Source organism: Macrobrachium rosenbergii, chromosome 53 (assembly GCF_040412425.1).
Source record: "Macrobrachium rosenbergii isolate ZJJX-2024 chromosome 53, ASM4041242v1, whole genome shotgun sequence".
Classification (NCBI taxonomy): Eukaryota; Metazoa; Arthropoda; class Malacostraca; order Decapoda; family Palaemonidae; genus Macrobrachium; species Macrobrachium rosenbergii.
Genome location: NC_089793.1, coordinates 20270324 through 20295558, shown reverse-complemented (window position 1 = coordinate 20295558; position 25235 = coordinate 20270324). Strand labels below are relative to the sequence as shown.

Sequence of the window (25235 nt, the reverse complement as noted above, 5' to 3'; positions counted from 1 at the left end):
AATCTCTCGTCGACTTTCATCCGCCCAGCAATTCGTCCATCCATAACAATGAATCCACAAAAAATGAAAACAAAAACAAACAACACAATGTGCTCTGCTCCACTAGTGGTAAGAGACAAAAACGCACAACGTGCAAAAGTGGGTTCAGGTCTCGGAAATCAAATAAAGACGTGAGTCGATGACAGACTCGAGTGGTGTAGAATGGAATACCCAAAATAGGCAAAGTACGAAATTATTCTGTCAAAATAAGAGAGGAACGGGGTGCTGGTAACTGAGTGAGGAGATTTAAAAAAAAAATTTGCTAGAAATCAAGCAGTATAAGAAAGTGCAGCGAATGTGAGAAAGAAAACAGAAGGGCAGTAAGGGGATCACTCTTCCACTCTTTAACACTCGCACAGACACTCCGTCACTACACAGGGCATTTTTTGGGCGCAGCCACAAGTCAGCTGAGGGCAAGAATAAAGAATATAACAGACATTTCTTTTTTTTTTTTTCTCGAAAAAAGGGAAAAATGTGTCTTAGATTTAAACATATTCTCATGTCCAATGCATACATAATGTTAACCATATGATTGCATACACAAAAAACTTTGTTCTATATTTTAGGGTTGAAATCTGGAGGATTGGTGTTGATTGCAGGAAAACAATAACAAAAGGTATAACATGGGGGAGGGGAGAATATAGGGAAGGGGGAAGAAGGTATTTGGAGGGAAGAAGTCCAAGGAGGGTCTCTCCATGGCTACGCCCAATAGGCTGTGCTTCAAGGCTATGCGTGCAAGGCAATAAATCATATCAATAAATCAATACTGGATTGTACCAACGCAGATAAATAGGGAGTGGGGGAGGATATTACTTTGCAATAAGACTTAGGTATACACTGAATAGTTCAGGAGAAGCAATATATATATATATATATATATATATATATATATATATATATATATATATATATATATATAATGTGTGTGTGTGTGTGTATGTATGTATGTGTGTGTGTGTGTGTGTGTGTGTGTGAGTATAGACATCCGTTATTTAGTTTCATACAGTTCCCATGCAGCTTTTAAGATAACAATAGCAAAATAAAACTGATGGACGACGGGTTTTAGAAAATATCCTTGGTTCTCACCAATAATGCGGGTGAAAAGGGGTCACCACTTTTCTCAGTGGACCTCATGACGTCACAATGCTCTGCCTCTTAATATTATCCACTGAAATCCGTCTCTCTCATATATATATATATATATATATATATATATATATATATATATATATATATATATGTATATTATATATGTATATTATATATGGGACGTACAGTGTTAAGATAAAAAAAGTGTCAATATATCATGAAAGTTAGTTACCTAAAGTAATCACGCAAATCCTAGAGTTATTCATCCCCGACGAATTTATATATAATATATATATATATATATATATATATATATATATATATATATAGTTAAGAAAGAAGAGAGATATATATATATATATATATATATATATATATATATATATATATATATATATATATGTATATAAACAAAAGATTTCCTACGGAGAAGAGTCATTTCACAGCACTAGCAATATTGGTGTGATAAACATGGTCTCAACAAAACGGGGGTTTCATCCGTTTACGTCCACGATTTTATTCCATGTGTATGTATTACACTTCGTTTTTCATTAGTGTAGCACTGAGTTTAACGAAGTGTCTGTAAACACCGACAGATGATATCACCCTGAGAGAGAGAGAGAGAGAGAGAGAGTTCCTTACGTTGTGAGAGGTCTCAGGGACCCTCTGTCCGGAGGAGTTGAACAGGAATCGTCAAAAGTGGTTTTCTCTTACTACTTCCTCTTTCAGCTTACTGCGTCGATATTAATCCAGGTCAATGATTTGCAAAAATACCATAACTATTATTTAGCAGTCGACCTGAGAGAGAGAGAGAGAGAGAGAGAGAGAGAGAGAGAGAGAGAGAGAGAGAGAGAGAGAGAGAGAGCTTTGATACGCACCTTGGCAGCCTTTTGGCAGTCTTAATAAGAGTTCACTTTCCTGACAGTCCTATTTTCACCTTCCGTAAATTTGAACGCGTAAGTAAGCGACTAGAAGTCAGATTCCGAATGGCGAATTATTTCTTGTAAAAGGAACTGGAGGCAGAGCAGGCATTGGGGCAGCCACGGTGCTAATCCGATTGAGAAGGGAAGGAAAGTAATAATAATGCTAGGAATAAGAAACGAGAGAGAGAGAGAGAGAGAGAGAGAGAGAATGAATAAAAATAGCATGTGTGGCGTGGCTGGCATGGGGCGTCCAGCACCACAATAAGAGGGTGACCCTAGATGCCCCGTGGTGATAGGAGCAAGCTACTCATTACCGATCTACACACGATAGAGGGAGACAGAGGCAAAAACTGACCTCCTTCTCTGGGAGTACTTATACCACTCTCCTCCCTTCCTGCCATCCACCATAACCATTCGTTTTCGCCCTTTCTCCATTTTTTTTTAAATCTCGCTTTTGGATAGTCAGACGCTGGAAAGAAATGGAAAGGGGATCTACGGTAGAAAACTGTGAAATCGTTTTCAGAGAAGTACAGGCTAGTTAGAACGTGAATATATTATCATCGGCCACTGGTTGAATCCGTACGTTTAATTTCGCTGATTTAGCTGGAAAGGATCATACCAATATTGACTTTTTAGGCTAAAATTAAGTTGCGATATTCATCTCCAAAGTTAGTTTTAGTTTTGGAAGGGGGCGGGGAGGCACGCATAATCTGTCTGTCTGTCTCACTCTTCTGTGAATGAAGAGATAAGTGTTAAAATTCTTCGTGTGAGAAGAGTCATTTTCGGAATTGTTGTGGGCTCTGTCACTTTCATTGGCACAGGGCCACGCCTAAGCCACACCCAGTCCCAGTGCCAAGCAAGCACGGGTCACACTTGACTACCTCGCTTCTCAAGGTTTAATGAGAAAGGAGCGCAAGCAATCAAGCAATCTCTTCCTTACCCACCGGGCCTCCTACCTAATTTTACTCGTGGTACCCCCGACGCGTTCAGTTCCTAGACTAACGTCATCATGATCCGATTGCCCGTTGTATCCCCATGACAACTCTCTCTCGAAATCATTTCTTGTTTTTTTTTTTTAATCGCATTTCATTGGCGTTTCCTGAGAAGACTCGACTTGTATGTCTGTTTGTTATGAAATTCCACGCTTGGTAACCCACTGATTATCACTTATCTGTACAGATCAGCTTATGAGACACTTCATTCTCGAGTACTGCTTCCTGATCAGTAATACTTCCACGTGATAAGGGATTTTAAATGTGTTCTTGTTGTTAGTTTCTTGTATAGCATTTATCACAAGTCTGGGATCTGAGGCGAATTTCATCTGGAAGTTTCTGTATGTGGTTGGTGGCTTCTCATTCAGTGCAGTATAATGTTGGGGCACAGAAGCGATATTCATTGTGAAAGAATAATGTAGGAAACGAAAGTAAATAATAAATCTACACGAAGAGAAGGGAGTCAGTTTACCTTCTCTGAAATTCAAGAAAATCATATGCAAATACTGTATATCATAGTGTTGCCTGAATTTAAATTTAACTGAGAAGAAGCCTTCCAAACTTAAATAACAATAAGAATTTTTTAAACCCAGGACCAACACAATTCAGGCAACAACAACTTGACAACATTGTTCAGTTATTATTATCATTGTTATCATAGTCATTATTAATATTAGAAAGAAAATTTAGGAAACAAAGAAAGCATACGGAAAACGGCAGGTGGGCAACACGTCAAATCGGTAAAAAAAAAAAAAAAAGAGACCACCAGAAGTCAATGATGATCGAGTTCCTGGTTGCTGCTTGGGATTATAAGGCTCCTTTGAACAATCCCTGTTTAACAACCAGGAAGAACCAAGAATTGCATGAGGGAGGAAGAAGAAGGAGAAGAAAGGGAGGAGGAGGAGGAGGAGGAGGAGGAGGAGGAGGAGGAGGAGGAGGAGGAGGAGGAGGAGGAGGAGGAGGAGGAGGAGGAAGAAGTAAATAAATCATATAATTTTCCTGCTGCTGTTTTCCGGATAGCTTTTGAGAGAGAGAGAGAGAGAGAGAGAGAGAGAGAGAGAGAGAGAGAGAGAGATTACTAACTCACCTGTGGCTGCAAGACAAGCATGTTGTGAGGGTGAGAATGAGGAGGCGTGAAGGAAGGATGAGGCACAGCTGGAGTTTCGTCAGGAGTGAGGGAGCTCTCTTGGGTTACGTCCACGCCTAGAACATCGAGAGAAAAAGAAATTGCTTTTAGTGGTTAAGACACGGGAGAACATTGGCAGTACAAAATAATACCCAGAACTAACAGCAAAGAACATATTAATATTATTATTATTATTATTATTATTATTATTATTATTATTATTATTATTATTATTATTATTGAGTTCCCGATGCTGTATCACTTGGGATAAATCGTCAAGGCAGGGGAAACCCCCTATTTAATAATGAGCGAAAAAAGATTCAGTGGCGACGCCCCCAATTAGGTAATGAGTGAAAAGGATTCACTGATGATATAACCCGCTTAAATAATTCCTGTAGCAGATTTACTGACGACCCATCCCTATTCAATAGAGGTTGGGACCCATCCCTATTCAGTAGGAGTTGGAAAGTATTCAGTGTTGGCAAATTATGAAATGCTTATCGATATTCACCAAAATTATGTCATCAGTAAGGGGTCACCCAAATAATGCATCCACAGGGATTCATCAAAATTCGTTCATTCGTTCTCGAGAGATATTATTTATTATTGCACACAACAAAAAGAAGACTCTTTTGTTTATGAAAAAAGGAAAATAATTTGCATGAAAAATAATGTCAAAGTTTATGTTAGTGATAACGATCTAAAAACATATGGTTAAAAGAAATTATAAACAGGAAGAAAAATTTTCATTGACGGACGAATAAGAAAGTTATAGATAACACGGATAAAATGGTGAGAAAAAAAAATTCTCTGCAAAGTGAAAATGAAAGGTTGTCTATGTAAAGACAACTCTTGTTCTATTTGTGATAGGGAACATCGTTAGTTCAACATCTCGTGAAGTTAAATAGAAAATTAACACGTTCACTTACATGGTGGCTCTGTGTATATATATACACATATATACACATACATACATAAATACGTACATTAATACATACATGTACAGTATATATATTATATATACATACATAAATACATAGTAAACACACACACACACACACACACACACACACACAACACACACACACACACACATATATATATATATATATATATATATATATATATATATATATATATATATATATATATATATATATCTCAATTCTCTCGAAAGGCAGCACCCTGGTATAGGCTATCAAAGCTTGCAGGTTAATCATGAAACTTGGAACATACCGCCAAACGATTCTTAATCTTTTAGACGAATACATGAATTCGTGGACGATCAAGTTATCGTTCAACGAGTCACAATAACCGAAGCACAAAACCGCCCGCCTCGACTCACCCCATAATTCGCAGATGAGTTCCGCTATTTCACTTTCCGTCAGGTGACTGCTCATCAGATTAAGCATGCTCGGAGACAAACGTCTTTCACACAGCGGTATAACGTCACTACTGACGGCATAACCGATGGTTTATCAGTGATGTCACCTATCTGGTTCCCCAGTTCCGTACGAATAACGTCATCGCATTAAGAATGACGTATGATGTCAAGATACCGTATCGTGTCACTGGAGATAAGCGGAAGTACAACTGCGGTAGTGGTCACATTTATATTTTGGTGTTCTCTCCCGTCATGATTGGATTGTAAATATACCGAGATATTTTGCATTTTAAATATGCTTTCTGATCTTTTGAATGTAAATCTGCTGAGATCATAAGAGTGCTGTGTGACGCCGTGCCTTTGTAGGTTTTCAGTCATGACATGACAACAGGACAACTTCCACTTATCTCTGAGATCTGATTCCTTATCTCCAACGCTCACCTTTGAACGGATATATACCCGAGATCTGTTTCTCTTCTGTACAGGAAGTTTGGATATTTCTATTCAGTTACTCATCTCGCCTTCATCAGCGGCTTTTGGTATAAATATCTAGTTGCATTAATGTTAATTTATATCCGTATAATTTTACATATTGAACTGCGTTGAAGTACCCCTCGGGAATTCAGTGGAATAACCTATTGAGAGCATGGCTTCAGAAGACCTGTGAACTGTAGAATAATTTAAGCATTACTGTGCATCGTTGATATGCAAATAAAAACACCAAAAATAGTTGCCAATGTAAAGCTTGTTCGTGGGTAAAGACAGCGCGATTAATTATCACAACATATATACGGATATCTTATCTATTCACGTGTCTGTACAAAATGACAGGGAAGAATGTTGCCAAGGAAAACCTCTCAAAATATGGCGTGTAAATGGCGTAGAGTTGTTCTCATGAGTTGAGCATTCAAGCACACCATAAACAGTCGATGCAGTCCCTTAGATTTTTTCGTCGTTGAAAAAGATCTGGTGACTGAATTACGTTGGTCGTGCAGTACATTTCGATACAAAACATATTTTGTTAAATATTGCCAGGACCAGATATATCTTGTATGACAAAAATTCTTAAAAAGATATACTTTCCAGACTACGGTTCAAGTAAAATGGGAGTCAATTCTATGATTTGTAGCTACTTAAAAATAAGAAGACTTGAATGAAACACTGCAAGGAAACTTACTCTCAACATTCATTGCAACCAACTGACTGTACTGCCCGAAGTGGAAGGCAACGCAAGGTATCATCGGCCCGTGAAGAACGAAATCCTTTATTTTATATTTAATACGACAACTGGCGACGCCTTGACCAGCCTTGAAGTTTTTGTAGCGAAAGGAAATCGGCTCTTAATTTTTTTCGAAGTGTTCACTCTCTCGTGGAAGGCTTTTCGGCTTATATAGTAGGTTAAAAAGGATATCAAAATTACAATTTAGTGCAGTTCACACGAAGCAATTACTTGCTAATTTTTGCTATTTTCCCCGGTGGGTCTGGTCTCTTCCGATGTGATAAATCTTCAGTTGCTTCAATAGATGTACGTAGATGGGTTAACAATTAAGCGGGAAGTTACAATACACAGGTTGAATTATGATTTGCAAGTAACGGAGGTAAAAGGTAACCCAATTTTCAGTCGTGTGCCTTGTGCGTGTACACCTGCTTCTTATGTCATCTGCGTTCGACCTGCTGCGATACACACCTGTGCTGACACATTTTTTCCTGTATCTTCACCTGGTGATAACAAAAAAAGAAATAAAAAATAAAGGCTAAAGTCACTGTGATTTTGTGTAACCGGGGACTATAGGATAACTTTACGATGGACGCGCCCTTAGTTAGGAAGGATGCGATGGCGCCCTGAGGGGGAAAATCCTTCGGATACGACGACCTGAGGACGACCTTTTCGGAGTCCTCGCACTGGCGAAAGTCACGAGGACGAAGCTGATCTATCACGGCCAAGACCGGAGCGCAGTTTGAGGGCGTTCCTTGGATCTCCTTGGTATAAAAGGGGAGCGGCGTCCCCTGGGAGTCTGGCATAAATTTGTTGGCATTTCGCGGCTGGTTGTTTTAATTTGTTGACGAGGTATTAGTGCGGCAGTTTTGTCGCGTCGCGCGAGAGCGCCATTGTTCTCGTTCAGTGCTGCGCGACCATGAAGAGACTCTAAACCTAAAGAGGGGAACGTTTCCCCTCGTATCGGACAGAATATTATGATTCGACAGCGTCACCCTCTTCCCCCGCATGAACGAAATTGTGCGACTCGCTCAGTTCATCAGTGAATTAGTTTCCGTCATGTAAGCTGCTTATAATCTCCTGAAAGGTTTGCAGATAGGATGAAAAGAACAGTAGGAACCCTTCATATGCCCAAAAATGAACTGGAAATCTTCCTCCGAATTTACCCGTGAATGAACTCTAGCTGCCATTTCTTGGAATCTAAGAAACTGGTTACATATCTCTCAAAAGAATACGATGATGTAATAAGCCTCTCTCTCTCTCTCTCTCTCTCTCTCTCTCTCTCTCTCTCTCTCTCTCTCTCTCTCTTTCCGGGGGAGGAGGAGGAACGTGAGCGAAAGCAGGCGAGAAAGACGAAATAACAACGGGTGTAGTAGGTTTGAGGCTGGAGCCCTTAGGGAATGCCCCGCCGAATCAAGCTGTTCCGCTCCGTTGGTCCTTACCCCCACGCGCACTAGTCCGTCAAATGATAAACTTCGCACCGAATTACGGTCTTTGTTGGTTAGAACGAGCCGATTCTTCCCCATTTTCTCCCAAAGAAGAGCAACGAGTCTGAAGCCGAGTGAAATAACTCCTGGGCGCCGTGGAGGACATAGGACTGCAGGGGAGGTTCGTTATACCGGGGTTGGGGTGTGATCATATCGTCTATTGAGGGTTTATTGTGTGTATTGTTGTGGGTGTCGCATCCCTGTTGACTGCACACAATAATGCCAACACTATTAAAGGGGCGGGAAAAGGTAAACTGCAATTTATTGGGTGAAAAGTACAGGGGGGTTGGGGACGATGTGGAGAGCTCCGGGGCTTTATGGTGTCTGGGGGAGGGTTTTTGTCAAAGGAGGCTCTTTTGTGGGGACTTTTAAAAGCGTCACTTCGCTTTGTCCAATTTCAATAATGCAGCGCTGTAATAACTTACTAATTAATTCCAATTGTATGTGGGTGCCTGTGAGTGTCTGCATATGCCTCGAGGCCAAACAATACGTTTGCTTGCTTGCATTACTTCAATTTCAGTTGCATCGAAAGGATTGCGTGCTGTCAACATTCATCTGACGGCGTTAGTCTTGAGTACAAAATAATTCTTCTAATCAAGAGGTTAGGTTGTTTGTTAGATTCATTGCAATATGTGTATGTATGTACACATATGCAATATGTGTGGATAGATAGTTTATATGAATAGATATGATTATACAGTACACACACACACACACACACACACATATATATATATATATATATATATATATATATATATATATATGTGTGTGTGTGTGTGTGTGTGTGTGTTAGATATTTGTCATATGAAACCACTTTTAGTTATTTATTTATTTTTAGTATCCTTTTTTTAAATTTATTACGGCGTCAACAACCTAGGTGTTGTGACGCCAGTTTTAGTATCTATAATCAATCAATCAATCACTCAGTCTCTTAATGTCATCTCGTACATCATTTTGCAAAAGGGTTTCATTCCTGTGTAACATAAGTCGTTTGAAAACGACGCATAAGTATATTATTATACTGTTGAGTAGGCGAGGCGGAAACCTATAACACTCTCTTGTTTAGATCCTGGGGGTAGGATGAAAGACAATAAAATCCTTTCCGTAAACACAAAAATAACATAATTATTATCAGTTTAACATTTCCCTTCAATATGACAAGCAGGGAAAATGATTTATTATTAAGAAATGAATAACCGAACATCTAATAAGCAAATGACGAGTGAGAGTTCCTTCTGTATGCTGTTATCACAAATACATCTCCTCTGCGTCATTATGAACTGATCTTCGACAGGGGAAGTCGTGTTCGCGTTGCTGGTACAGTGATTAACACTAAAATATGAATAATTATTATAGGCATTTGCAGGTAGGCCAGATAATATTAATAACAACTTGGAGGTGAACTATAGGGTTCATTTCCTCTCATCACGAAAGAACAAATTCCACGCACACACACACGCGCACACAAACACACACACACATACACACATATATATTATATATATATATATAATATATATATATATATATATATATATATATATATATATATATATATATATATATATATATATATATATATATATATATATATATATATATATATAATGTGTATGTATATATAATGCTATTGAAAAAGAGTATGAGCAATAAATTCTCGGTTGTCATTCTTGTACCATAATAAATCTGATCGACAATGTTCAGGCTTCGGGAAATATCTGTGTATTATTCTATTGAACTGAGCTGGTGTGAATATATCCGTTTACGAACGCTCACAAAAATACGACGTCGAATCCTTTTAAAAATGTGCGAGTTGAAACTTCTGGGTCAAGGACTTGAGGCAAGGGAGGTCAGGACGTTCAGTGGGTGAGAGGGTATGGATAGGATTCTCCCCACCCCTCAGTTTAGTTCAGCGATATTCCTGATTCTGATCGAGGAATCACTTCAGAATAATGAAATAAGTCATTTTCTAAAGTATTGGTTTGCATAGTGTTGTTACATGGGAGCTTGAAGGAACTACCGATATTTTTCAATATTCTCGATGGAGTATGTATAAAACGCAAATCTATCATTCTGTCTGTCTGTCTGTGTATCTACTTGTCTTTATATATATATATATATATATGCTATATTAATATATTTATATATATAGACATGATATATATATACAGATATAAGATATATATATTTGTGTGTGTGTGTGTGTGTGTGTGTGTGTGTGTGTGTGTGTGTATGTATGAGAGAGAGAGAGAGAGAGAGAAGGGGTGGAAGGGGAAACCTACCACAGCAGTTCATGTCATGACCTGTAACTTACGGATAACATTAATTAGCCTCTGCCCAGTTCCCCAGGTAGAATCAAGACGATGAAAAGAAAGTCCCCCAACCGACAGGTAGGAATTTAATAGGCGACTTTTCATGCCTTTTACGGACACCTCCATCATGATCTCGCAATTCATTTGGCCGGAGGCGTCCGTCCGCGTTCATTTTACCATATTGAATGCGAGGGAAAGTGAGGTTTTGTTTTCCTCAGTTTTTTTTTTTTTTGTATTTTCAAGGTCTTTATACCTTTTTTTATTACTTTCTCACCGAATATGGTTATAAAAGTGTAAACACGATAAAAAACCTTATCGTAATAAAAGAAACATATGGTAGGTTTCACTTTTTTCCATGTGTACAAGTGGAATTCGATGACAATAATTAATATGCTATATTTGACATTATTCCGAGTGAAATAGCGAAATGAGTAGAAAAAAAGAAAACAAAAAGACCCCATGGTTAAAGAATATAAGCACTTGATACATTTGTTTCCTGTTAAAATACAAATCGATCCTTCCTAAAGGAGTTCCAGACTCCTCTAGTCTGGGAATGATATCGCCGCCTGCAGGATTTGAATGCCCCGGCCAGTAACGATCCCACCTTTTTAAGGCAAAAAACCGCAGTTTTTCTGGTTTTCAATGACTTTCTCGCATCAGTTCCACGTGCTGCTAAGGAAGCACTTTTTCGTTTCTTAAAAGTGTTAGACGAAACCCTACCGACACAGAGACGCGCATATGCAGAAAATGCAACCAGACAGAGACAGTTTAACAGAAAAATAGCAGACAATCTACCGATACCGAGATAAAATAGGAAGGAAATCAGAAATCACGAAACAGTCGTTGCAGTACGAATTAGGCTGGTGGAAGGAAATGTTCAAAAAAGCAGCAAGGACCATACTGCCCTAAAATGGAAAACTGCAGTATCTGCAAAATTTTCGAAATTGAGACATTCCACCTATTTGGCTCGTGAAACCCTAATACACAAGCTCCTGCCGTTTCAGAATGATTCTTCAGTGCTTTCCACGAGTATCTGCAAAGTCGGTAGTAAGGAAATGGAGTATCTGCCATTTTTCTCAGTTCTGTATTTTTGCAGATACTGCAGTCTTCCATTTTAGGGCAGCATAGAATAGGCAATTCATACTTCTATACTTATTTTTCATCTGAAACAGGTCTGTTACAACAGGCCATCTGACCTATGAAGCCCGTAAGAATGAAATACGGTGGAGATTGAAGCATCCGTGCTGGGAAACCCATTACGGAAAGGGTCTCTTAGAGAATAAGGGTTCGCAGACTGCAGGGTTTTTGTTTACAGTAAATATGAATGAACTTTTCATGAATCGAGGATAATTACTGTGCCAATGATAAAATTGATTGGAAAGGTTTCTTTTTGGCTCCTCTCTTCTGCTGTGTCACTTTACCACCATTCATTTTGCCAGGTTAATCGCAGCTGTTGATCTTTATTTCATTTTCACTGCCTGATCTCCTTTGCGATGTACAAAATATGATTCTCGGAGAGAAATACTGCAACGTAATGAATTACGAAAATCATTCCCCAAAATTCCAGACTGAAACGATTTCTTTACATTTGATGTAATAAATGACGCGTAATTGGTCTTGAAACCCTCATCACTGAAAAGCTAAAAACCGCAAGAAAATAAAAATCTAAAACGAATCAGTAAAATTATTGCACTGTATTTATGTATCATTTATTCGAGTGTGAAAAATTTATTTTATCCATGAATTAGAAATCAACTTCGGGAAAGAAATTTAGAATATTTTTTTTAATGAGAATTGCAGCTACGATTTTTTTTTTCGTTTCATGTAGATATAAGAGATTTGTCATCCAGAAAACATATGTAATCAAATGTGTTCATTTAGGAAACATTAAAATAATGTAAGTAATTATTCATGATCAACTTTCGCCATCCATAAAAATATACATCGTTTTACGTTATTTTTATTTGTCAGAATATTAATAAACATCATGAAAATGATTTCTTAATTACTGGCTGTTAATGACTACTCAAGTACACGAATCGAACATCAGGTGATGTAATAGCCATAAATTACAAGATAGAAAAAAGTGTATTTGTGCCTACTATCTACATCAAGAGATAATGGAAAAGGTACACATGAATGGATACGTACGAGCAGTGACAAAAGGACTAACAATTAGGATCCAACGTATTTCGTATTTGGAAAAATTAGATCAAATCTATATGATAACAAGTGAACGGCATAAGGAGGGGAATTTCGAAAGAAAGCCATGACTTGAAAAACGGACTGGAATAAACGTTTTGCATTATCAGAAAGACCCAAAATGAGCTTGAGATAATAACACGCAACTAAAAGACATTTGTGATTACGACTCGCGCAAGCCATTCCGATTATCAGCCCGAAAGATAAACTCTGCAGCAGACCATCGCTTCCATATTCAAGCTTGATAGTAAAAATGACAGAAATAAAATTTTTTCAAGCATTCACTTAAAATCCCCTTGGGGCATTAGGTCACATAATGAATTCTGAATAACGTACAACTGAGTGAAAATGAAATGTGTACTGCGGAATTTGAGAGGTGGCACAGACATTATCATTTGCAAGGATTCGTTTCAGAGTAGTTATTTTATAGAAGACATTTGCTACAATAGATCAGATGTTCGTGAGTACCATATAGTCGTGCTCTATTTTATACCTACATATTTTAATAGCCAGTCTAATAGCACGTGGAGGATTTACAGTAAAAGATGAGTTTGGTATCTATGCCGACATGAAATCACCGAGAATCGGCAAAACTTGTGCGATTTTTCCGCCTCGTAGGATTTATGAAATTTGGCTTTCAAGTATGTTGGGAGCACGAGCCGCTCTCGCGCTGGGAAATAGGAACAATTTGCGCATGATATTAAAGTATACTTCAAACACCTTTAAAATTTAAATGGTCCCAAGATAAATTTTCATAGATTGCCATTCACGGCGAAACACCAAAAACGGAGACTAATAATAACCGTTATAAGTTCTCTAACAAAAAGTTTAATTATCTTCGTAGCTAGGGTGCAATAAATTAGCAGGTAACTCCTAAAAGGGCGAAAATTGTTGCAAATAAATGTTGTACTACCGCTTTCTTTCGGAACTTTTGGTTTACACATGAGCCACCTGAGAATCAGTACTAGAAACCCCTTTAGGAGCAAATCTTTGTTAAGTAATGGTTCCGCCGCAATTTGCGATTCTTCGCATCGACAAACAACATGTCATTCGATCTGAAATAATTGCCTCTCTCTGGCTGTTATTCTTTAATCTGAGCGAACTTCTTCCGAGGTGTTGGGAAAGCGCAGTGATTTCTCTTAAGTTATTATTTAAAATTTTTGGGCATTTTCTGTTCAGCTATTGAATTTTAGCATTATTCCAGGCGTGGTAAGATGGTCACCCATTACTCTGATTTGCAACCGACACTGTATATCAAACCCAAGTGTCGTCGATATTCTCCTTTACAACGCGGGCAGGCAAGTGCGATGTTCCCTTACCTTCAACCAAAAGCATGGAGACACTTGGGAGACTGCACACATGCAGGCAAAACAGGTGTTGTGGTCGCTTAGTTCATTTGCAGCAGAAGGTAATCATCCAAGTCCACTCGTGGGACGAAGGCATCCAAACTATCACTTTTTCTTCTTCCAGACTCCACGGTGAAAATTTCTAAGTTGAAGTCACTTAAGATCCCGATGGTTAGCATCAGTGTTTATTTTCAGCTGTTTCACTGCTCAAGAAAAATCATATGCATGTGTGTGTCGTGGGCACAAGTAAACACGCAAAGACCCACACACACACGCACACACACGCACGCACGCACACCCTACACAAGAGCCCTGGAGGTATATTCAAAAGCGAGGCACTGGGTCACTGTTATTTCTCTCACCACCTCTTACGGCGCCGAGACCAGGAACGGCTCCTGTCCAATTCTTGACACTTCAAGTCTCACACTGAGATCACCATCTGCCATTCACGACTTCGCAAGTGTTGTGGTGAGTAAGAGTGGGCGGTGAAGGCGGGGGTGGAGGAGGAGGAGGAGGAGGAGAAATAAAGGTGGTGCAGTTAGTAGTAGTATTTTGGGTTGGCCTCAGGCACTACCCAAGGCCGGGGCACCGCCGAACTGACTAGACGACCGATTTTTGTCGGGAGCGGCGGTACGGGTGGTGTGGCTTCTGGCGGGGACGGGTGAGGCCACAGGCGGGCGGTGGTCCACTAGGCAGCCACCACGGGCGCATCGGCAAAAACTGGCTGGCCAGCAATGTGGAAATATCACTTTCGCGGGAGGGAGTGTGCAGGGCGGCGGCGGTGGGGGTGGGGGTGGTGCAGGAGGAGGAATAGTGGCTTCGGCGGACAGGCTGAGAGCTGGCCTGCTCCGGGCTACACGTGTGTTCACCACGATGGTACCGTTCAAACTAACGGACTCGTTTCACGCGCAATAGCCTACCTGCCACGCCATTCCCCCACCCAGCAGTTCACTTTTGCTATCATTCACAAGCCAGCAGCAGCGACGCATGCGCAAAGGACGATGGGTCAGCAGGTCATGGGGTGGGGCCTGCCTGACTCCACCCCGAACGCGGGGCGTGGCCACTGCACACGCGTAGCCAATCGCAAGGCCCCTAATCGACAACCCTCTACCAATAACAACATTCTTTGTTTAGCAAGATCATGCGATCATAAATGAATCATTTCGCAAAGATTTGCATCCTACAGCAACTCCTTCTAGAGTCCGAACAGCTGTTCTTCAACTACGAGCGCGTTGATCAGGATTCTGCGAGGAGACAGTTCCTGTGGGGTCTTGGGGCGGTCGCAGGACAGCCAGAAAGAATCCAGGAACCTGTCGGATTGCATCTCAGTTCAGTGCTGTGGCTTCTTGCAGTTAGGCTACTTGCCATCAGAGAGAGAGAGAGAGAGAGAGAGAGAGAGAGAGAGCAGAAAGCTCTTTCTTTCTTTCTTTCTCTCCCTCTCTCTCTCAGCTAACCTACCACCCTAGCTAAAGGTTGGCTGGTACGTGCACACTACAACCATCACAAACACACCAGTAACAATGGGCAACTGAAGGAGTTCTGTCCTCAAGAGAGAAAGGGAGGAAGTGATTTCTGAGTTCCGCAATTCTCAACATTACCGTTTCCCCTCCCTGCTGAACATTTCCCTTTTCAGTTCGGGCGACTGCGGATCCCTTGCGGGAAAATGGGAGAACAAAAAAAGACTGTAAACCGTTTGAAAGGCAAGTGGGTTAGTTTTAGTGACCGTAGGCGGCAAAGTATTTAAGTACAAACCGTGAAATGGAAAGCGACTTTTAAACCATACCATGTTAAGGATGCTCAGTCGCTTGCGCAGAGCCATTCTTTTTAATATAAGACAGCAAACGCAGGTGGCCCTGTGCGTTCAAAGTTGTCGTGGATTAGGTACCTAGCGGAAAGAATTCATCTTCAAAGAAAATTAATTACGTATATGAAAATTTTACTTTTAGATGAAAACCACATTTATAAAAGTGACTGCAATCTGGTTTTTAAGTAAACAACTGGTTTTGCAGATCTGAGGGCAGTTAGTATAAAACAATTGTGCAATAACAGGATTACAAAAATTGGAAAAGTTGCATAAAATTGTACTTCTGTATGTATGCACAATATGAATATTTTAACGCAGAGCTTTGTCTTCCTTTAGTATTGACTAAAAAAAGGGCCACTTTCTATAATATTCGAGTGGTCTGTGAGAAACCATAAATATAATGATGTAGACATCCTTGTGTACGGATGAAATCACACGTAAACACCTGTGGGAACATGTGTTTTGGTTCAGTCACACGTAAAATCTGAAATTTAATTTGTACGTTTGTGCTGATTGATCACAAATGGAAATTTCATATAAAATTATTAGTGTAAATTGCCATTAACAAAACACACACACACACACACACCAAATCGTATAGTATGAAATTTATTGACAAAATCGAGCATTATAAGATCCAATTCAAGAACCTGAAAAGTAGTCACTTGTATTTATTTTTATAGATAAGCTATTTTTCAAAGCATGGAATAATCATTTTTACCCAAAGAACATTCTCCGAATGTCGTCTCATGGATACTGTGTATTTTAGCCAGCCTGACTCATACTTGAGAGCCAATATCTCGTAATCCCAAAATTATCTAAAAAAGAGATAAAAGCCCTTCCTTTCTCCGAGTCTGACTCGACTTTGTAATCACTAAAAAAAAAAAATCCGAATGAATGAACTGAAGTTTGGTCCGATAAACGATCGCGGTAAACATCTCATTCTCCATCGAACAACGATCGAGTTAAGTTTGCTGTTGGCAACGCTGAGGTACATGAAAGACATTCGGTTTTATTGGACGCCAGACCACACCTGCTATACCGCGAGACACTTACGGTAGGGAATGTTGCGCATTCCACCATAGATAAAGCTGCGAAATTACCTCACGAGCTGTGTCGAAGTACGACGCACAAAAAAGAGAACGGAATTATGAACGTACTTTCGTCATGAAATTTTCTGAAGTCGTATTGAAACAGAAATGAGTATTACTGCTAAAGGGTTAAAAGAGATAGGTTATTTCATTTTTCGGTTTCTTTTCAGGAAATGAAATAGAGCTTATTTACTGCAGTCAGTGCCAGTTATAAAAAAATTAAACAGTCAGTGCATATGCACACACATACAGTATATATATATATATATATATATATATATATATATATATATATATATATATATATATATATATATATATATATATACATATTTATATATATATATATACATATACACATATATATATATATATATATATATATATATATATATATATATATATATATATATAATTAGAAAATCATAGCCTCATGCCAACGGAAACAAATATCCAAGAAAAAGTTGTGTTAGTTACCTTATGAATGACCAAAATTTAATTTCATAAAGAAGTATACTGTACTCTTTCTGTCACCTGATAATTTCAGAAATGTAGGGAGAGAGAGAGAGAGAGAGAGAGAGAGAGAGAGAGAGAGAGAGAGAGAGAGAGAGAGCTATTGGCAATTTCCCTAGCGTAGTTATTTCACTGTTACGCCATACTGTTTAGACAGCAGCTAAAACAAAAGGTCATTCTACACACGACAAGTCTCTTGGAAATAGCATTTAGAATTTTTCCATGTGAAGACAAATAAGCCCCACAGGTGCCCGTAGTTATAGACAGAGGAGTGGCTAATTTATTGACTGGTTTTATGGAAGTATAAAACATAGATTTTTTAAAAACAATTCCATTTGGATTGTGAGAGCAATAAAGCAGGTGTTCTTGTGTTCCTGGAAGCCAAACAATGTCACGTGGCCTATAAGAGGACTGTAGCAAGTACCTTCAGTAACCAGCTACAGCAAAAATGCAGGTAACTTGAGAAACCAAATAATTTTATGTGGTTTGTGGGAGCAATAAAGCAAGTAATTTTAGAAACCAAACTCTTCTGTGAGTTGTAAAAAAAATAATAGTTCATTTTGGAAACCAAATAATTTCATGTGGGTTGTGGGAGCAATAAAGCAAGTAATTTTAGCAAACAAATAATATCTTGTGAGTTGTAAAAGTAATAAAATAGTTAATTTTGGAACCAAATAATTTCATGCGAGTTCTGCGAGCAATGAAACAAGTAATTTTAGAAACCAAATAGTATGCTATGAGTTCTAAAAGTATTAAAGTAGTTAATTTTGGAAACCAAATAATTTCGTCTGGGTTGTGGGAGAAATAAAGCAAGCAATTTTAGAAACCAAACAATGTCATATGAGTTATAAAGTAATAAAGTAGTTAATTTTGGAAACCAGATAATTTCATGTGGATTGTGGGAGCAATAAAGCAAGTAATTTTAGAAACCAAACAATATCGTGTGAGTTGTAAAAGTAATAAAATACTTAATTTTGAAAATATTTAATTTGGGAAACCGAATAATTTCATGTGAATTGTGAAAGCAGTAAAGCAGGTAATTTTAGGAAGTAAAATAATGATTTCATGCAGATGACGAGGTTAATAAAGCAAGGAATCGACCAACGGCGTAAAACAAAACGAATAAACCAAATTTCAGGACCTGGGCTGCATTGCGCAAAATCGGCCGCCTTTGATCGAAATCACGTAGAGTAAGCGCCTGACCTTACCCTTAAGAAAGATGCAAGAAAAGACGAAGGGTTCCCGTTCCCTGTGATGAAATGAAACACTAAAAAGGAAAACAAAGCGAATACTGCCTCCTGAGGTGGAACCTTATGACAGCTATTCCGTTTTACTAATGTTCCGGATGGAAGGCACAAACAATTGCTTGGTCGGACATATACAATACAACATTACGTTATCCTGAACTTTCGGTTTCTTTTTTCGCTCCCTTTCTGTCTGCCTGTGCGTCTCTCTCTCTGTCTCTGTCTTTCTTATCCCTGTTGTTTTTTTTTATATCATGCTTACAAGACGTGAGTGAGGAGACGGAGCAGCGCAGCATGACAGGGGGTTGTTCAGTCATCAGCAAGGAGTATACTAACAGGAAATGATTAAATGTCGTGAACATGATCGATCTCGTGATTGCTATCAGCAGTTCTACAAACGCGTCATAGAACCTCACAAATGATCGCGCACTCTCGCGAGACATTGTTCTGATGCTTATGTGCACTGGATGTTCTGTTTTGAAAACAGAACGAGTAGTTGCAGTCTCAGGTACACTGTACCTTGCAAGGCAGAACAGTCCCCAAAAAAAAAAGTAACCAAAACTGATACTTGTATGGCTTACTACGTCTACTATCACTATTATTAATATCACTGGATGTTCTGTTTTGAAAACAGAACGAGTAGTTGCAATCTCAGGTACACTGTACCTTGCAAGGCAGAACAGATTCCCCCCACCCCCAAAAGTAACAAAAACTGATACTTGTACGGCTTACTACGTCTACTATCACTATTATTAATATCATTGTTATCATCGTCATTATCATCAAAGATCATATTGCGCAGTTGGTACCCCCGACAAACCTTATCACTTGTCCTACCTATCAAGGTCACAGATCTATTTTTAAGTAAAAAAATGTCAACATTTCAACCTCCTTGCTATATAAATAACTGGCAGTCCTTTTGTAATATGAAAGTTACATTAGGCCCACAAGTGCGCTGACATGAAAAAATGCTACTTTTTGACCCTCCTTTACCACACTCCCCAAATTTTCCATCCTCCCCCCCCAAAAAAAGTCAATGGCAATACGTTCCTGTATAAATGAAAGCAAAGAATTTCCAGAAAGTGGCCAAATTATTCGTTGATGATGATAGAATCCGAAAGGCGCCATTTTACGGTATTCTTTATGCTTGGGGATGCTGACTGTTTCTTATTGCAAATACTACGCAAAAACGAAATGCGTTAGAGAATACCGTAGATTTTCCTCTTGTAATTGCGCAATTTTAATTTCTCGTTTACAGATGTAGAAATTCTCCATGACTGAATATATGAAGAATTATTTACTTGAGCTGCCTTAAGGAAGTATTCGACCTCAGTTAATTATTATTATTATTATTATTATTATTATTATTATTATTATTATTATTATTATTATTATTATTATTAATAATATTATAGCCTGCAATATTATTTACTCAGTTGACTTTAGCAGTTGGCAGTCAGACGAATGACTTCCGCGTCGGACCAAATAGCCTTTATACCAGAATGGTCGTTTATCTTGTAAAAATATTTAGGGAATATACTCACAGTAAAGGCGACTCCACTACGCAGCTAAGGTATAAGTAAATTAGTTTGAAACTTCAAATATGTTTTTTTATGGTGTAAAACCTAGATGGGTATTCCTTTTCAAGATGCTCTCTCTCTCTCTCTCTCTCTCTCTCTCTCTCTCTCTCTCTCTCTCTCTCTCTCTATATATATATATATATATATATATACATACATATACTCTGATATATATAATAAATATGTTTTATATGTATATATGTATATATATACATGTATATGTACATATGTATATATATATGCATGTATATATGTGTGTATATCTATATATATATATATATATATATATATATATATATATATATATATATATATATTATATATGTATATGTTATCGCACATTCTCGTCTGAAATTCTCTTTTTTATTAAGGTTGCCTAGGGAACTGCGCAAGATGAATACTGTTAGCAAGTCATAATATATACATAAATCAGTAAAATTAAAAACTGAAGGGATAAACACAACATGAATTAATTTTTTTTATCTGTATGCAAGTATGGATACGCATCTTTGCACGTCGGTTAAATCTGCAAGAAAATATATGGACTGTTCATGTGCATTTATAATATGAGCATGTAAAACATAGGTCAAGTCTTTAACATGATACTCTTTCCACAGAGAGAGAGGAGAGAGAGAGAGAGAGAGAGAGAGGTGGAGAGAGGAGAGAGAGGAGAGAGAGACTTTGTCGCTGTTATTCCAATAAATCTCGACCAGCACCTGATCCTGGAACAAAATTGTTTGGAGCTGATCGAGAGTTCGTCATTATCGGCGCATTTTGTTTTAATCGACAACTGGAAGCGATATGGCACAGTCGTTGTGAATTTCCAGGCATCATACCTTAGGCGCACAAGCAATTATTATTATTATCTTGCCTCCAGTCCTACCCTCCTAGCCGATCTACCCTCCGTTCCCACCCTCACACACCCCCTCTCTCTCTCTCTCTCTTTCTCTCTCTGTCTCTCGCTCTCGCTCTCTCTCTCCTCCTTCCTCACACTTCCTTTCTCAACCTGTATGTACGATATAAAAAGTTATCTCTTGCAGGGTATATTGCTTAACTGGTGATGCTGTGTATATGAAAATTGATGTCTCAGATAAAAGAAAATAAAAACACAGAAGATACGAAGAGTTCTGCGTAGATACACGATCTTTCACGCCTTCGGTAAATTTCTTTCGACTGTAATCTTTCTGTCCTTCTCTTTGCTTGGCACATTTGCTACACCAGGTCAGGTGTGAGGGAGAGTTTATAAATAAAGACTGATTACTCACCAGGCTGAATAGCTAACTTGAAAACACAACGCTCAATTGATCCCGGCGACTTCCTGACTTCCTCTTCTTTAAACCCTGGGATGGACTCGAGGAACTTGCGCCCTTGGAAGGTTATGATCTTTCCTGCTGACGGACATTTCTCGTCATCCACCTCATTTTATAGAACGTCTGCTCTATGGAGGATGGTAAGATTCGTGTTTTCTGAATAATTTATGAGCTCACACCAATTCGGTATAAAGAAAAAACTTATTTCTCTTCGGAAAAGCCAACTTGTCCCGGCTGGAGTCTGACGACAACCTGTTTGAGCGTCCGTCGCATGACCTCCTTTTCCCTGGATGTCGGAACCGCGATTCTCGACGATTGATTGTATTCAAAGATTGACACACCGGAAACAGAGAAACGCTTCCTTCCGTTCTGTCTTGCGTCTTGATGTACGATCTAATTTTGATTAACTGATGGACTGATTCTGCCTAGTCTACAGTGGATGGAAGAAGCGAGCTTTATGAGCGCGGTGGGAGATCTACAGAACACTTGGCTAGACCAAACCTGTCCCGGAGTACAAAGAGTACTAGAGCGGTTTACATCAAAAACAGGCGGCATGAACTACAAACAACGCGCTCTACAGCATGAAGCGAGAACTAAAAATAAAAACACTCTAAAGCTACTTAAAAAAACGAAGCAAACAAGGATAAGGTCCAGCCACTATCGGGACCCCAGCCACAGGTATGTCTGACGAGCAACTGATTATGCGCGTGCCCTTAGCGGTAGACATACACCACGCCTTCCACAAGCGACCACCGTAGAGTGTGGTGTCTCTCTCTCTCTCTCTCTCTGTATCTCTCTCTCTCTCTCTCTCTCTCTCTCTCTCTCTCTCTCTCTCTCTCTCTACCCACCCCCCAACTCTCTCTCTCTCTCTCTCTCCAGAGTTGTTCCAGAAGGGAAGCTTCATAAAGGAGAAGGATCGAGGCTCTACCTTCAACCATCCAATCGTAATATAGCGGGATTGTTTAAAGAGAAACTTTTGTCGAACGTTGTCGAGGGGAGAGATCCACATAGCAGCCTGGGTACAGTACTGCTACACGTACTGTACTCTTCCTCTTCTTTTCAGTCCTCTTGTTCTCTGTTCTCTGACTGCTATTCTCCCTCCTCTTCTATTCTTCTCTTCCAGTATACCACGGTGTTAATAATTTTTTTGCCTCTTATCGCACTCGGAATCTGTGTCCCTGCTTGGAATGACAAGAAATGCCGTCTTTAACTTCCATCATCTGCAACTGGAAAATACATAAGCTATTTTCCAATCTACGATAAAAATTTAATGTATATATATATATATATATATATATATATATATATATATATATATATATATACATACAGTATATATATGTATATATATACATATGCATAGTTTTCCATTTTCGAGAATATCAGATTCCTTGTGCTCATCAGCGTTGCTTAAGTTCAGCCTATTAGGCCTCTGGTAATATAGAGAGCACCTTCTAATGCATTTTCTATTACGGCAATCCCCCACCTCAAGTTATTCCCAGATATCTTTAAAATCTAACGTTCTTTTTAGGGTGAAAAAAGAAGCATTTTCACTTGTTTCTCCTGAGCCAAGTAACGCTAAGAAATACATTGAATGCAATTTTGTAAGCATGAAAAGAGACCTTTTAAAAATAGTGGAGCTGAAAAGAGAATTCAAATCCCGTAGGCTTTCCCCCAGGCGTCGTCCCGTGACAACTTGAATCCAGAACCTTCTGGATCATTTTAGAAGTAGAATAAACTGTCTAACAAAAGACCTACTTCTTCTTAGAATTCTGGGAGACAGCAATAAATAAATAAACAGGCTTTACAGAATGACTATTATGAAATAAATTATTGAAAAATCTCACATTTCAGTTTGACGACTTTTTTTTCTTTATGTGGAAAGGAATTAGAGCCAAGGGAACGAATGTGAAAGAAAGAAAACGGAAATAATCTGTACTCTTGCAATTTCGCTTTAAGATAGAAAAATGATCTCTTGGAGAGAGAGAGAGAGAGAGAGAGAGAGAGAGAGAGAGAGAGAGAGAGAGAGAGAGACTAGTCAAGAATTCTTCCATAGCGTTCGGAACATCTTTTGATATACATCGTGTTTTCGCGGAAACATTATCGAGAAGAAGAGATCGATATGGCATCATCGGACAGAGAGATCAACAAAATCAATTGGCCACGAGGGGTTGGGATTCCATTGGTTTTCCTATATCGGACGTTTCTTCAATTTCATTCCATTGTGAAGAAAGGTTATATGTAAAGGCGATCATACAGAGCCTTTCAGATTAATTCTAGTTTCCGTAAAATCTCTGAGCGAGAGCACTGAGATATATTTGCCCTTGGTAGTCTTCCTTTCATGTCTGGTAAACGTACCATCTTCCACTACTTCAGAGCTGTAAAGCTCATTGAAGATGCCACTAAATAAAACACTGCTTTTGTGCTGGAAAATACGTTCATATGGTGGACTGACCCATCCAAGAAAAAAGGAGAGCCTTGGCGTTTTGCACCGACTCGCTCAAAGATCTGAGATATGAAAGTTGTTGTGTCTCCTCCTACTACAGTTAACAGGAACCGCTTTGGCAACCCAGTCTAGCACTCCTAAAAGGATCCAATGCTACCGCGAAACGCATATGCGGACTCATTAACCTGATCACAGTCCAGCCCAGGATGTCAGGCAAAGGGATGACTGACACAGCAACTCACAAACATGTAGGTTTGGTGACGAGAGAGAGAGAGAGAGAGAGAGAGAGAGAGAGAGAGAGAGAGAGAAAGAGAGAGAGAGAGAGAGAGAGAGAGAGAGAGAGAGCCCTTGAATTTACGTATGAGGACTTTCAACGGCATTATAAAGAAAATTCTCTCTCTCTCTCTCTCTCTAAGGCGTTTACCTCCATAAAGGTCCTACATACAAAATTTGTCGCGCTTACTTTCACAAAAGAAATGGATCACTTGGAGGCTACGGCCAGAAATGGCCTCTAAGAATTCTTTGTTGTCACTCCCTTGAACTCTCCCTGGCAGTTGAAAAAAAGAAAAAAGGAAGGGACCTTCATGATCCCTTTGCATGAAGACCGTGACTGCCGAGTGTTTCAAATCGAGACCGTAACTCCTTTAGTGGAACAATCTACCAAACACTTCATCGACGAGCGAAGCTCCTGTATCGGAAGCAGGGCTGTGGGGCAGATGCTAGAACAAAAGACAAACGAATTTGAGATAATTTTGCTCCAGACAAGAGGAAAGGCTTTCTAACTTACTGTTCCCATTTCAAGAAAGTTACTATGCATATTAAAAATATTTATTATCTTCATAATTATTGTATTAAAGTAGGTAGAAAGGCACAATTTGAAAGCTTTTGTAACCGATGGGAGAGGTGGCAGACAAGCGTCGATACATAATTTCCAAATTTTAAAAATTTTTTATGGCGTGAAAAGCATGGGAACCCCGGGCCTTCAGTAAGCCCCCGGTTCATATCTGCCATTTTCTCCAGGTTTTTAAGGGTGTCTTGTTCTTGATGGGTTTCATGACAAGAAACATCTTTCTCCAATGACTTCGGTACCAATAAAACTTTCCCTACATCCCTCCAAAAAAAAAAAGA

The 25235-nt window shown here is 39.0% G+C and overlaps 1 protein-coding gene across 4 annotated transcripts in view; it reads right to left on the bottom strand.

The window, feature by feature from the left end:
• LOC136834335 (probable nuclear hormone receptor HR38) overlaps nt 1–25235 on the bottom strand; it is a 286419-nt gene that overhangs the window by 5610 nt on the left and 255574 nt on the right. For 2 of the 4 annotated variants that reach the window (XM_067096833.1, XM_067096829.1), the window contains exon 2: nt 4131–4246. In XM_067096833.1, coding sequence (XP_066952934.1) covers nt 4131–4246 — 116 coding nt within the window. Of the gene's footprint in view, nt 1–4130; nt 4247–5514; nt 5644–14092; nt 15013–25235 lie in introns of those variants that run through there. The other 2 variants (XM_067096834.1, XM_067096832.1) reach the window with 2 other exon arrangements.